The 13,781-nt window shown below is 51.9% G+C and overlaps 1 protein-coding gene across 3 annotated transcripts in view; it reads left to right on the forward strand.

Annotated features, from left to right (window-relative positions):
* Positions 1 to 1,846: 1,846 nt before the first annotated feature.
* ERCC3 (ERCC excision repair 3, TFIIH core complex helicase subunit) overlaps positions 1,847 to 13,781 on the forward strand; it is a 28,387-nt gene continuing 16,452 nt past the window's right edge. For all 3 annotated transcript variants that reach the window (XR_012133456.1, XM_036996020.2, XM_036996023.2), the window contains exons 1-9: positions 1,847 to 1,999; positions 2,235 to 2,440; positions 3,100 to 3,336; positions 4,953 to 5,002; positions 5,411 to 5,546; positions 5,738 to 5,902; positions 6,326 to 6,530; positions 7,720 to 8,034; positions 13,549 to 13,733. Coding sequence is in view for 2 of the 3 variants with exons in the window: in XM_036996020.2 (XP_036851915.1) it covers positions 1,972 to 1,999; positions 2,235 to 2,440; positions 3,100 to 3,336; positions 4,953 to 5,002; positions 5,411 to 5,546; positions 5,738 to 5,902; positions 6,326 to 6,530; positions 7,720 to 8,034; positions 13,549 to 13,733 (1,527 nt within the window). In the remaining variant the exon portion in view is untranslated. The remainder of the gene's footprint in view (positions 2,000 to 2,234; positions 2,441 to 3,099; positions 3,337 to 4,952; positions 5,003 to 5,410; positions 5,547 to 5,737; positions 5,903 to 6,325; positions 6,531 to 7,719; positions 8,035 to 13,548; positions 13,734 to 13,781) is intronic.

Below are 13,781 nucleotides of genomic sequence, written 5' to 3' on the forward strand. Positions count from 1 at the left end.
AAATGGTGAGAGCGGGCATCCTTGTCTTGTTCCTGATTTTAGAGGAAAAGTTTTCCGCTTTTTACCTTGTTACTGTGAGTTTGTCACATGTGGCCTTTATTATGTTGATGCATATTCTCTCTATACCCACTTTTTGGGTTGAGAATTTTTATCATGAATGGATACTGAATTTTGTCAAATGCTCTGTCTTTTGAGATGATCACATGATTTTATCCTTCATTTTCTTGATGTGGTTATTTGATATCATGTTACTTGATTTGCAGATATTGAACCATCCTTGCATCCCTGGAAAAAATCCTATTTGATCATGTTGAATAAACCTTTTTAGTATTGTAGAATTCCAGACCTTTCTTTACCTACATTCATTCTTTAGGTAACCTCAATTAGTTCTATAGCTTCAATATTATAGACATGTTGACAATTACCAAACATAGTTCTAGGTCCCGGAACTTCAAACTTATATCCAGCTGTCTTCTTGATACTTCACTTAATGGTGTAATTGGCCACTGCTGTGGACTGAATTGCATCTTCCCCAAATTCTTATGTTGAATCCCTGACCACCAATGTCACACTGTATTTGGAGATAAGAGACTGAGGTGATAAAGGTTAAATGAGGTCATAAGGCTGGTACCGTTATGTGAAGAGCAAGATATACCAGGGAGCCTGACTATCCCCTCAACCCCCATGTGAGGGCACAGAGAAAAGACAAGAAGGTGACCATCTGCAAGAGGAAGCAAGCAGGACCTACCAGCCTCCAAAACTGAGAAAATAAATTTACATTAAGTCACACAGTCTATGGTATTTTATTGTGGTACTTGAGAAGACTAATACAACCACTCACATTCAGGATGTCCAAAACCGCCCTTCAAACCTCCCCTTCCCTAAGGCATGCAACTTTTGGCACTTGAACAGGGCAAAAATGTTGGGCGTTAGCGTTTAATTTTCTCTCATTTTCCATATTCGGCCAGCCAGCAAGCCCTGCTCAATCTTCAAATCACATTCAGACTGGAAACCCTGTTCACTTTTACCCCAAGTCAGCAATTTTTCAACTGTTGTGCTGCAATAGCGGCCCTTGACTCTTTAAAAGTCTACCTTCAACATAGCAGCTACGGTAGAGTGATCCGTTAATATTAAATCAGATTGTTATTTCTCTGCTCAAAACTCTAGGAATTTATTTTGTAATAAAATACAAAGCTTTTGCAATGGCCTACAAGGCCCTGCATCAGTGATTCTCAAACTTGGGCATCAACATCTTCTGGAGCCCAAGATTGCTGGTCCCACCTCCTGAGCTTTATGATTCATTGGTCTGGGTGGGGCCGGACGCTTTGAATTCGTGCCTTTACAATGAGTGTTAACAGGCTCCTATCTGATGGCGACGCAGCCAGGGCAACCCCCGTGAGAACCGCTGCTCTGCACCTGCCGCGCAGTGCCCCGTCCGCCGCCCCCGCTCTCCGCGCCCTCTTCCACGCAAACCGCACAGACGCCGGCCTCCCACGTGGGCCGGCAGGGCTCCTCCCCTGGTGTCTATAGCGGACAGCGCCTCACTTCCCGAGTATCTTCGCTCCAGGGACCCAGCCTATTTAGAACGGCGGCACCCGTGACTCCGGGTCCTGCCGCATTTCTCCTTACAGCACATAACGTGTTTGTTTCCCGCCCGCATCTCTGCCACATTTAACTTCCAGGAGGCCAAGGCCTTGACCTTGTTCACGGCCCTACCCAGCGGCTAAAGCGGCGCCCGGTCGATCACAGCAGGTGCCCCGCAAACACCCGCCGCCGGACCAGAAGGGGGTCCCGGAGCCCGACCCGCGCGCCTCACACGCACTGTGGCCCCGCCGCCGCCGCGCTCGCTCCGCCAGCGGCCCCCGGCGCCCTGGGGCGGGACTTCCGGCGACGCTGCCGGAAGGGCGCCCGGCGTGAGCCGGAAGTCCTCCGGCGGCCGCGCTAGTGGGCCGCAGTGACGCCGCCGGCGCCATGGGCAAGAGGGACCGGGCCGACCGCGGTGAGCTGTGGCGCGCGCGCGCACCCCGCGGCCCCGCCGGACCCCAGGGCCGGGCGATCCCTGACGGCGCCGCGAGCGGGCCGGGTGGGGAGCTTCGCGGGGAGGACGCCCGCGGCCGGCGGCTCTCGGCTGGGCGCGCGGCGCCGGGAAAGCCCCCCGGAGCCGCCGGGCGGTGCGGAGGGAGCCGGGCTCCTGCCGGGCTCCTGCCGGGCTCACTCTGGGCCCGTCTCTGCAGACAGGAAGAAGTCCCGGAAGCGGCACTACGAGGACGAGCAGGAAGATGAGGACGACGCCCCTGGGAACGACTCCCAGGAAGCGGTGCCCTCGGCCGCCGGGAAGCAGGTGGATGAGCCCGGCAGCAAAGTGGACGAATATGGAGCGAAGGACTACAGGCTGCAGATGCCGCTGAAGGACGACCACGCGTCCAGGCCCCTGTGGGTGGTAAGCGTACAGCCGGCCAGCCGAGGCGGGCCCGCGGGTTTGGAGCCAGCGGGCGTGCAGGACACTGCCCCCCAGAGCCGGCGCGGGCGCGGGGGGCTTCCCCCCCTCGGGAGGGGCCGCGCGCGGCTGGCGGGGCCGGGGCCGCACACCCGTGCCCGCCAGACTCGGGCCCCTTCGTGTCCGCTGCCTGCCCGCTTCGTGTCCGCTGTGTTTGGGGATACTTTTATCTGCCGAATAAATGGCATTTATTACGCAACATTTTAATTTATTATATACATTTACCACGTGACATTTAATTTAAAAAGTTAATGGCACAATTATTTATTTGTTACGCAGTATTTTTGCTCAGCTTGAAGTAATTTATGTTTTACATTCGTTTGAAATCTCGCCAAAAGGTGGCATGAGGATAGCCAGTAAGAGGGCTCACTGTACGCAGACTAGTGGGGAGCAGCCACTGACTTAGGAAGCCTCTTCTTCTGTACCCTCTCTACTCCTTGTATCTGATGAGAGCAACAGGCTCCACAGTTCGTTGGAGTTCTTACAAAAATGTCCTGGGTGTTGGACAGCTTAACACGTCTTTGGCAGCTCATCCTTTCTAGATAATGATAAGTCTAATAGTCTCTACAAGGCACAAGTTTCTTTTCTGTTGTGTTTCCCAGGCTCCTGATGGCCACATCTTCTTAGAAGCCTTCTCTCCAGTTTACAAATATGCTCAAGACTTCCTGGTGGCTATTGCAGAGCCAGTGTGCCGACCAACCCACGTGCATGAGTACAAGCTAACCGCCTACTCCCTGTATGCAGCCGTCAGCGTTGGGCTGCAGACCAGTGACATCACTGAGTACCTCAGGAAGCTCAGCAAGACTGGAGTCCCTGATGGAATTATTCAGTTTATCAAGGCAAGTGTGGCTGGGCTGGCTCTTCTGCTCTCGTAGTAGCGGGGACAGGTGCTTTGTTAGCCTGTGGCAGTCGTGGCCATGCCTTCTGTGCGGTGGGGACGTGGAAACGTTACCGCAGCTGCTACATCTGCAGATCCAGCTCCGTGGTCCTGTCGCGGCCTCATGTCCCATGACCTGCTCTTAGCCAGTGGGTGCCAACACAGTGGGCATACTAATGCAGGCCCATTCTGGCTGGGGTATTTGGGAATATAGCCCAAAGCGACCAGTGCTGTGGACTGAACTGTGTCCTCTCCAGCATTCCAGGGTTGAAGCCTTGGCCCCTGATGTGGTTGTATTTGGAGTAGGCACAAGAGTGGGCACCTGATCTGATAGGATTAGTGTCCTCATAGGAAGGTGCACCAGAGGACTTGTACCAACTCAGTCTCTCCCTGCCTATGTACAAGGGAGATGTGGACACGCCATGAGAAGGTAGCCATCTGCAAGCGGGGGAGAGAGCCTTCACTAGAAACCAAATCATTGGCACTGTGATCACAGACTTCTAGAAATAAATATCTGTTGTTAAACCACCCCGCCTGTGGTGTTCCGTTTGGCAGCCTGAGGAGGCTAATATAGATGGTAAACTTCATCTGAAGTTGAATATCTGCAGAAGAGCAATAGTCAATAATTTCCATTAGGAAAAACCAAAAAGCACTTCACATGCTGGAGTGGATAGTGTTCCCTGTGAAGAGTCTTTATGCATGCCTGAATTGTTCTGAGAGATAGGTGACTGCCTTCAGAAGAGGTGGACAGTGGCCTCTGGATGGCAGAAGCAGGGAGCCATAGGCAGCCAGTGTAGTAATGCATCCAGTCTTAGAGAAGTTGGCAGGAACCCTGGAGAGAGCTCTTCTCTCTTGTGCCGTGGAAAGGTGCCTAGGAACGGGCCTGCGCCTTGTCTGAATGAGCCTGCGTCAGCACCCTGGCTGTGCTGGGTCTCTGCTGAGAGCACCTGCAGGAGTGTAGGTGTTGGTGCAGCATGGTGGGGGGACCCAGAAGGGCGGCAACCCGAGATGTGAGTGGTGAATTTGCATGGCCACCACACACCCTCTGCTGCATTCCATCTGAAAGACTTTTGGGAACCTGGGAGGATCAGCTGTATTTTCTACCATCAAGAAGCTTCCATTCTAGTTGGGGCAGTAGGAACATTCGTGAGGGGACCAGAGGGCTTTGCATTTAATTTACACAGCACAGTTACTGAACGCATGCTCTGTTCCAGCTGTGTGCTGGGAGCTGTAGTGACATTGGTGTGGCGGAATGAGCCTCTGGAATGGGATGGGCCTGTGGGGTTGGAGAAGAAAGGGAGAGGGGAAATAAATGAAAGATTTTAAGTAGCATTTTATAAATTAAGGGATGTGCTCCAGAATCAGCCAGACAAAAGGAAGGTTTTGCTCTTAAAAAGTAGAGGCTAATAGAAAAGCTCAGTTCAGGCAGATTGTAGCCCTTAGGGTTGCACGCAGGCTCTTCCTGAAGCAAAGCGAAGTCTTCACGTGGCTGGCGGGTAGTGAGGCGTGCCGCCAGTGCGCGTGCTCCGGGCCAGCCGTGCCGTGCTCATCTTGCCTGTTTGTCGTCCCTCCTTGCAGCTGTGCACTGTCAGCTATGGAAAAGTCAAGTTGGTCCTGAAGCACAACAGGTAAGGCCTTCTGCCAGGCTGTCCAAGGCACTTCCACCTTCTGCACACGGGCAGGCTGGGGCTGACATGTGGGTGCTCTGCTCTGTGTAGCACCTGCTCCCCCAAATAAGGGGATAAGAAGAATGAGAAGTGAGGTGGCCAAAACTAGAAACTGGCTCACTGGCCTCTGCGCTGTGTCCAGGAGTGGGGCTGGGCTCAGACTCTGCTTATCTGACCTGGCAGCGGGCCTTTGCCTGTGGCCCTCAGGCTGTGTCGCCACCAGTGCTCATAACTCAGGCTTAGCAGCAAGTTGTGGGAGAGGAGAGAGGCATGGGGCCACTATATCCAGACCATCCAGTTAAATGAACAGCAGAACCTTCTGGAAATGGATTACCGGTCCTGAGGCACCGCCATCTTCCCATCTTGTAGGTACTTCGTTGAAAGTTCCCACCCCGATGTCATCCAGCATCTTCTTCAGGATCCGGTGATCCGGGAATGTCGCCTGAGGAACTCCGACGGGGAGGCTACTGAGCTCATCACAGAGACTTTCACCAGCAAATCAGCCGTATGTGGGCTCCTGGCCACCCTGGGTGGGGGAGCCTCTGGGTGTCACCTCTTAGGTGTTTCCAGGCCAGCACTTGCAGCCTGGTGGCCCTGCGGTTTTCGTACAAGTGCCACGTCCCCTCGCAGCGAGGGCTCTTTCTTGGTAACGGGGTTGAGCGTGCGCGCAAGCACGGGTCTGTCTTTCTCTTCCAGATTGCGAAGACTGCTGAAGGCACTGGTGGGCCCTCCACTTCCCAGGTGATGGATCCACAGGGCAAATCTGACATCCCCACGGACCTGTTTGACTTTTATGAGCAGATGGACAAGGATGAGGAAGAAGAGGAGGAGACGCAGACAGTGTCTTTTGAAGTGAAGCAGGTGTGTGAATGCACCCCTCATGCAAACTGTCAGAAGCTGGCGCAGCCCTACATGGACCCCAGTCTGTGTGAGGAGGAGGAGCGCCCCCCCCCCCGCCGTGCCTGAGTGGCTTTCTCCCTGGTGTCTGTGGGCATCGCACTGTTCTTCCTAACGGAGTTAGCGCCTCAGGCTGGCGGGTCTGCGCTCACAGGTCTCTGACGCGATGCGAGAAACGGCCACGGGGCATTTGTGGAGGCTTACTGGATTTCATTCTGTCCACCTTAGTTTGGGTTGCTTTTCCATGTTTAACCCAGATGTTACAAGATCTGAAATTTCAAGTCTAGGTAAACTGCTGGTTTTGACGTTAGTCCTCGCAGACTGTGCGCTCAGTAGTCAGCTTTGGAGTCAACAGGCTTATAAAACCCCTTCACACTCGCTGCCCAGGAAATGATCGAGGAGCTGCAGCGGCGCTGCATCCGCCTGGAGTACCCTCTGCTGGCCGAGTACGACTTCCGGAATGACTCTGTCAACCCCGATATCAACATCGACCTGAAGCCCACAGCCGTCCTCAGGCCTTACCAGGAGAAGAGCTTGCGGAAGATGTTTGGGAACGGGCGTGCCCGCTCCGGGGTCATCGTGCTTCCTTGCGGTGAGGGCGCCTGATGCAGGGGTGGCCACGCCCTTCTGTCGGCCTCTGTCAGCTGCCTCCCATTCTCCTGTGCATCGTCCTCTAAATTACACCTGGCCTCGGGCAGCCAAGGCCACATGACTCCCCGATTCATGATTTGACAGACATTTGAGCTGCTCTTGGGGATAGAACAGGGGTGGAACAGCATTCCCGACCTGTGGCTCATTCTTGCTGGTAGAGACATGGTAAACAAAGCAGTGTATGGAATTGCGGGCAGTGAAGGGAGATTGAGTAGGTGAGGGCTTAGGCTGTGAAGTGGGGTCAGTGCTATTGCACATACGGGGCCAGCCTCGTTCTCTGCAGTCTGCCTTGTGAGTTGTGTGTATTTGGAGGCTTTGAAGCTCCTTGTTCCTGGATGGCTTTTTTACAGTGTGTGCACCCAAGAAAGGGCCCCGCAGCCCTCTCGGCTCCCCTTTGCCCTAAGTCAGGTCAGTCCTGGCCTAGGTTCATGGCTGGAGGCCACAGGCGTGAGGAGGCTGACTCCTCGGGGGGCGGCGGGTGCCTTCACCATCGTTCTTTTCTTCCTAAAGTTCCAGGGATTATTTTCACGCACATCTCTAGTGAAGGAAGAATTGCTGTTTAAAGGAATAGCTTGATTTTTATCTTGCTTTTCAAATGGTAGATGGTAGTAAACTCAGAAGCTCCTGGAATTTCACCTTTGTCTCTGACGTAGTGAACACGCTTAGTGTGTTCCCCAGTTCTTGGCACAGTGTGTCGTGCGATTGTGACGGCTGTCTTTTATCGAGCCCCTCTGTTGTGCTGTGTGTGTGCAAGGCATGCTGTACGCAGCAGCACGCTTTCCCGTGGCCTGGGGCAGGTTAGCCCTTGGCTTTAGTGTTCCCATTTTTAAGATGGCATAACAGGAGTGCCTCTTACCTCTGGTTTGTTTTGAGATTTCAGCATTTAGACAAGCTGCATGGCAAGTGCTACCCTAGGGCCTGCACTGTCTCTCTATTCTCAATGCTTGTGTGTGAAGTGGGCATGTCTCCTTTTTATGAAGAAGCAGGTGGCTCTGGAGCAGTGAGTCCTCAGATATCTGCTGTGAGGGTTGTTACAGTAATTCACCCAGATTGGTGTGCTGATGACTTATTCTGTCTGTCCCTGCCTTCATTCAACCTGGTCTTAAAAGATTGTCTTCGGTTTCTCGTAGGTGCTGGGAAGTCCCTGGTTGGCGTGACAGCTGCGTGCACTGTCAGAAAACGCTGTCTGGTGCTGGGCAACTCAGCTGTGTCTGTGGAGCAGTGGAAAGCCCAGTTCAAGATGTGGTCCACCATTGACGACAGTCAGATCTGCCGCTTCACCTCCGACGCCAAGGATAAGCCCATAGGCTGCTCCATTGCCATTAGTACCTACTCCATGCTGGGCCACACTACCAGGAGGTCCTGGGAGGCCGAGCGGGTCATGGAGTGGCTCAAGACTCAGGAGTGGGGCCTCATGATCTTGGACGAAGTACACACCATACCAGGTAAGCAGGCTGAGAACTGAGCTGCCCGCTCTGCGTGGACAGAGGCAGACTTCAGGTATTGGGCTGAGGGAGGGGACTGCTTTGTAGACATCTGTCTGCCAGAGGGATTTGCTGGGGAAAGCTTTCAATAAGTCACAAGCTTGTGTGTATGTCGGGGGGACTGGGTGGGTACAGCCTCCTTAATCACTGGCCCGGAGCTGTCAAGTCCTTGCGCAGTAGTGTTTGTGTTCTTTGAAGACTTCAGTATTGATCCTTAGCATGTTACAGAAGCTCTACTTCTCTAAGTACTGTGGGCAGTCCTTTTTCTTAACAATTTTTTTTTTATTTATGCAACTTATATACCATAAGCCTGTAGGTTTGCAGTATACCACCCGTTGTAAGTGTACAGTTCAAGATTTTCAGTGAATTTATGGAGTTGTGCAACTGTCACCACGATCCACTTGTAGAACACCTCCCTTGTGCTCTTTTACTGTCATTGTTTTCAGCCATAGTCCCAGGCAACCACTGAATTGCTTTCTGTCTCTATAGACTTTCCTTTTTCAGAAATCTACTAACAGGAACATATAATGCATATTTTCTTACATCTGGCTCTTTTTGCACCATCGTTCATCTGTGTTGTAACATGTATTGATAGTGTGTTCCCTTGACTGCCGAACTGAATTCCAGGCAAACCTTGTTTGATAAAACAAAAGGGAGCCCTACTGTAATTAGCACTCCCAATATAGGTAGTTCACGGGAAAGGCAGAGAAGACAAGTAATGATTGTAGCATCTTAATACACTGATGGACAGTGACCGTGGTGCAGGGGTGGGGACTTGATAATATGGCTGAATATTGAAACCACAGTGTTATTCATATGAAACCTTCATAAGATTGTGAATCAGCAAAACTTAAAAAAAAATTTTGGTATCATTAATATACAATTACATGAGCAACATTGTGGTACTAAATTCCCCCCATCATCAAGTCCCCACCACACACTCCATTACAGTCACTGTCCATCTGTGTAGTAAGATGCTATAGAGTCACTGCTTGTCTTCTCTGTGTTATACTGCCTGCCCCATGCGCTCCCCCTACATTGTGTGTGCTGATCATAATGCCCCTTATTCCCCTTCTCCCTCCCTTCCCACCCACCCTCCCCAGTCCCTTTCCCTTTGGCAACTGTTAGAGTCCATTCTTGGGTTCTGTGATTCTGCTGCTGTTTTGTTCTTTCAGTTTTTCTTCGTTCTTGTGCTCCACAGATGAGTGAAATCATTTAGTGCTTGTCGTTCTCTGCCTGGCTTATTTCACTGAGCATAATACCCTCTAGCTCCATCCATGTTGTTGCAAAGGGTAGGGTTTGTTTTCTTCTTATGGCTGAATAATATTCCTTGTGTGTATGTACCACCTCTTCTTATCCATTCATCTGCTGATGGACACTGAGGTTGCTTCCATATCTTGGCTATTGTAAATAGTGCTGCGATAAACATAGGGGTGCATGTGTCTTTTTGAATCTGGGATCCTGCATTCTTAGGGTAAATTCCTAGGAGTGGAATTCCTGGGTCAAATGATATTTCTATTTTTATTTTTTTGAGGAACCTCCATACTGCTTTCCACAGTGGTTGCACTAGTTTACATTCCCACCAGCAGTGCAGGAGGTGCTCACCAGTACCTCCGCATCCTCTCCAGTCTTTGTTGTTCCTGTTCCTTTCTGTGTTGGCCATCCTAACTGTCCTGAGGTGATATCTCATTGTGGTTTTATCAGTGATACTTTAATAAAAAAAAGGGAACCTTAATAAATTTAGAGGTTAAAAAAGAAGTATTAATTAGAGATGACTCTGAATGAAATGAAATCAGAGGCATTTTCATATAGACTATTCAAAATATTGTTGAAACGGCCTTAGCATCTGGCTTTTCTCTGTCATGAGTGCTCTTCCGGCTCCTCTGGGTGTCTCAGGACGCCTAGAGATACGTGCTGCCAACCCGGGGGGAGCAGGGTCTTTTAGGTTGAAGGAATGGGGTGCAAGTCTGGAGGCGGGAGAGAATGTGGTGTGGTCCGCAACAGCAAGGTGCGCCTGCACTAGCAGGGAGCGTAGAAAGAGCAGTCAAAGCTGAGGTTAAGGAGGGGTGGGCAGGAGAGAGCAGCAGGCGCATCCTGTAGGTCCTCCCAGGTCACCCGTAAGGTCTTTGGCTCGTGCTCCAGTGGGTGGGGAGCCGTTTGAGGGATTTGAGCCGAGGGCGATGTGATCTGACTTAGCACTGTGAACATATTGCCCTGGCTGCTGTGCTGGGAATGGACTAAAGGAGCAGGGGCGGAAGCAGCTAGGAGGGTGTTTGCGGACCCCAGCGAGAGGCTTGAACTGGCCAGGATAAAGGTGACCTAGTTCTGGGTGTGTCATGAGGGGTACCGTGAAGGGCTGGATGAGGGATGGAGAGAAAGGGAGGTCAGGGGTGCCTGTAGGTTTTTGGTTCGAGCAGTTGGAAGGGTGGAGTGGACATCCATGGAGGTGGGTAACAAGAAGTGGAGGCCTGGAGAACGGCAGTCAGGAGTTAGGCTGCAATCCCTGGATTGCCTGTTGGACGTTCAGGGAGTGGGCACAGTGTTAGCAGACGGGCAAAAGACCCAAGCAGACATTTCGCTGGAGACTACAAATGCCAAGAAGCATGTGAGACGACGCTCAGCATCACTGGCCCGTGAGAGATGCTGCTAATGCCTGTGGCTAAAATAAAATCCAGGAACAGTGACGAATTCTGATGAGAGCCCAGACCAGCTGGAGCTGTTGTATGCTGTCAGAGGGATCACAGACATGCAGCCACTCCAGGAAGGCCTGGCAGTTCATTAGGAAGTGACCGTACCAGTCCTAGCTCTGGGCACCTACCCAAGAGAAATGAGAACTAAAGCCCCCTCAGAAACCTGCACAGGAATGTGTATAGGACTCTCGGCATAATCTTGCAAACCTGGGAACAAGCCAGATGCCCATCACGGGTGACTGGGTACAGACTGGGGCCTCCACCCACGGGAAACGCTCAACAGTGAGGAGGAACGCACTGCTGTCATGTGTGGCTGCTTGGTCGAGTCTCAGGTATGGTGCCCCCCAAAATCAGCTGTGCTCAGCAGGTTACCTAGCAAACGACGCCTTTGGTAGGACATGCTTGAAAAATAAGACTCTAGTGATGAGAACAGATTTGTGGTGGGGAGAGGTGGGGAGTGGGGAGGGTGGCTATAAAGGGGCAGCATAAGGGAGTTTTCCAGGGTATTGGATTGGTCTATCCTGATGGTGGTGGTGGTTACATGAATCTACATGTGTTAAATTTATAGAGCTGATCACCCATGTACCCACAGAAAAGGGTCAGTCTTACAGTGTGATAATTTAAAAACTAAAAGAAAAAACATTTTAGGGGAAGGTGGGTTTCGGGTCTGATCGGATTGGAAATTGATGGCCCGGAGAATCATTTCCTACAAATGAGTTTGGAATTGCTGTGTAGCAGTTCTCCTGGAGGCCGCGTTTGGAGCTTTGGAAGGCCCGAGGCCTGCGGCCCGAGTATGTGGTTAGTATGTGCTGATGGTTCTCTCTGCCCTGGATCCCAGGTCCCTGGGGGTGGCAGCCAAGCTTGGGGTCGGTCATCCCTGGTGATGAGGATACAGAGGTACACCCACATGGTCCATGCTCACCTTACATGTCTGTCCATCTCTCTCCTCCGGTTCACTGGGTCAGTTTGTCTCTGATTGTCTTTAGCAGCTCTGAAGAATTTTGAGTTCAGGCCTTGTAAGCCCCATGGCCTGACAGTGCTTACCAGGCCAGAGAGCAGATGTTGAATAGGGGAATTCTAGCAAATCGGAGCAAGCTTCCTGACTGCCCAGCATTTACTGCATTAGAGTAGGTCAATAGTAAACCTTGGAGGCTTACCTCAGAGGAGAAAGCTCGCTGTGTTCCTTACAGATCTCCTAAAGGAACCCTGTTCAGCCATTGTAAGAAACTCTGTTATAGTCCTGCCACATATTAAGTGCTCATGGCATGTGAGGCACTGTTCCAGTTTCATGATTTTAACAAGTATTTATTGAGAACCTCCTGAGTGTCCAGCACTGTGTTTGGCACTGGAGACAAAGTGGGAGGGGTAGTCAAAGAGCCACAAATGTCAATTGACAGTCATGACAGTGTCCGTGAGACAAGCCACACACAAAAAGCATGTGCTGTGATTCCCATTTTCTGAAGTTCAGATAATGGAGGGAGGCAGACCTCCTCTCTGAGGACTGACGGGTAAGTGCTGCACTGACAGGAGAGGCAGAGGAGAGACTTCTGCGTGCTGACCACACCTGTGCGGTGACCCCTGTGGCTCCTGGGCTGTGCAGCTGTGTAAAATTTATGGAGCCATGCACTTCCTAGTGTGTGAGTTCTCCTCCAGTGGCCGTGCTCGGGCTATAGGAGAGCGTGACCCCGGGGATGGGACTGGTTTGCAGGCAGGCGCCGCTGGAGGGCTTGTTTCTGGCTGCAGAGCCGCCAGGCAGGGTCCGTCTCATGCTTCTCTTGCTTGCTGGGGCCCCGGGGCCCACGTGAGGCTGGTGTCTCCATTGCCCGGCCGCACTGTCCTGCCGTGGGGAGCCTGGTCTGCGGTCCTTGGCTGCCCGCCTCTGGAGCTGGCACAGTCCTTGGAGATACTCCTGATGCTGGCGTGTGTTTCCCACGTGTGCACAAACCGCGTTAGGCTTCAGGATATGAAACTCGGAGGCCTGTGCATCTCCTCGGGGTTAGACAGTCCTCTGATGCGTCACTGTTACATTTTCGGCTGTGGCTTATGCAGTGTGGCCTCTTTCCTTAGGTTGTTACGTTGATTGAAAGTGTCCTTCACCTTTAGTTGTAGTAGAGATTAAGTATGATTTAGACATTTTAACTTCCCTTCAGAGTATTAGAATTTTTAAAAGGTGAGCCTTTGGAAACCCATTAATTGGGTCTTTTGAAGTTAATAATCTTATGCCCTGTTAATGTGTTTATTTAATTTAATTTGGTAAATCAGAAAGAATCGTAACACTCAAAAGAAAGGAAGGCAAAGGAAGTTGCTGGTTGGCCCCAGTGAATCTCACCGGAGCAGGGCGTCCCCAGGGCAGGTGGGGGGCCTGGGGTGGCATCACTCCCTGAGTTTCTGGGAAGATGGGGGGAAGCTGTGCAGGTCTCGCTCCTTTCGTTCCTCTGATACCCCGGTTTCCCAGCTGTCTTTCTGGTAACTCAGGCACAAGTTTCGGGGTGAACAAATTCCTTGCATAACTTGGGTTCCATGGTGTGTTAGGTGTTGCGGAGCGTGTGCAGACTGCCATGCACGCTCCTCCTGACGGCCTGGCTGGGGTCTGCTGACTTGGCACTTCCCTAACGGGTCTGGGTGCTGGCTAAGTGCTCTCCTCTAGTCGGTACTGTCTAGAGCAGGTTCCCGTGACCCACAGACCTGGGGGTTGGCTCGTGTAGTGTCACAGGCCAGGGTTAAATCTCAGGGCTGCATGTGGTACCCGAGCGTTTAACAAAGTGGCCTGTGAATGTCTCCCCAGCCAAGATGTTCCGACGGGTGCTCACCATTGTGCAGGCCCACTGCAAGCTGGGTTTGACCGCAACCCTCGTCCGGGAAGATGACAAAATCGTCGACTTAAATTTTCTGATTGGGCCCAAGCTCTATGAAGCCAACTGGATGGAGCTGCAGAACAGTGGCTACATCGCCAAGGTCCAGTGCGCTGAGGTAGCTGCTCCCGGCCCAGCCTCCTGGGGGGGCTCCTTGTGGGGTTAA

The sequence above is a fragment of the Manis javanica genome, chromosome 7 (assembly GCF_040802235.1).
Source record: "Manis javanica isolate MJ-LG chromosome 7, MJ_LKY, whole genome shotgun sequence".
NCBI lineage: Eukaryota > Metazoa > Chordata > Mammalia > Pholidota > Manidae > Manis > Manis javanica.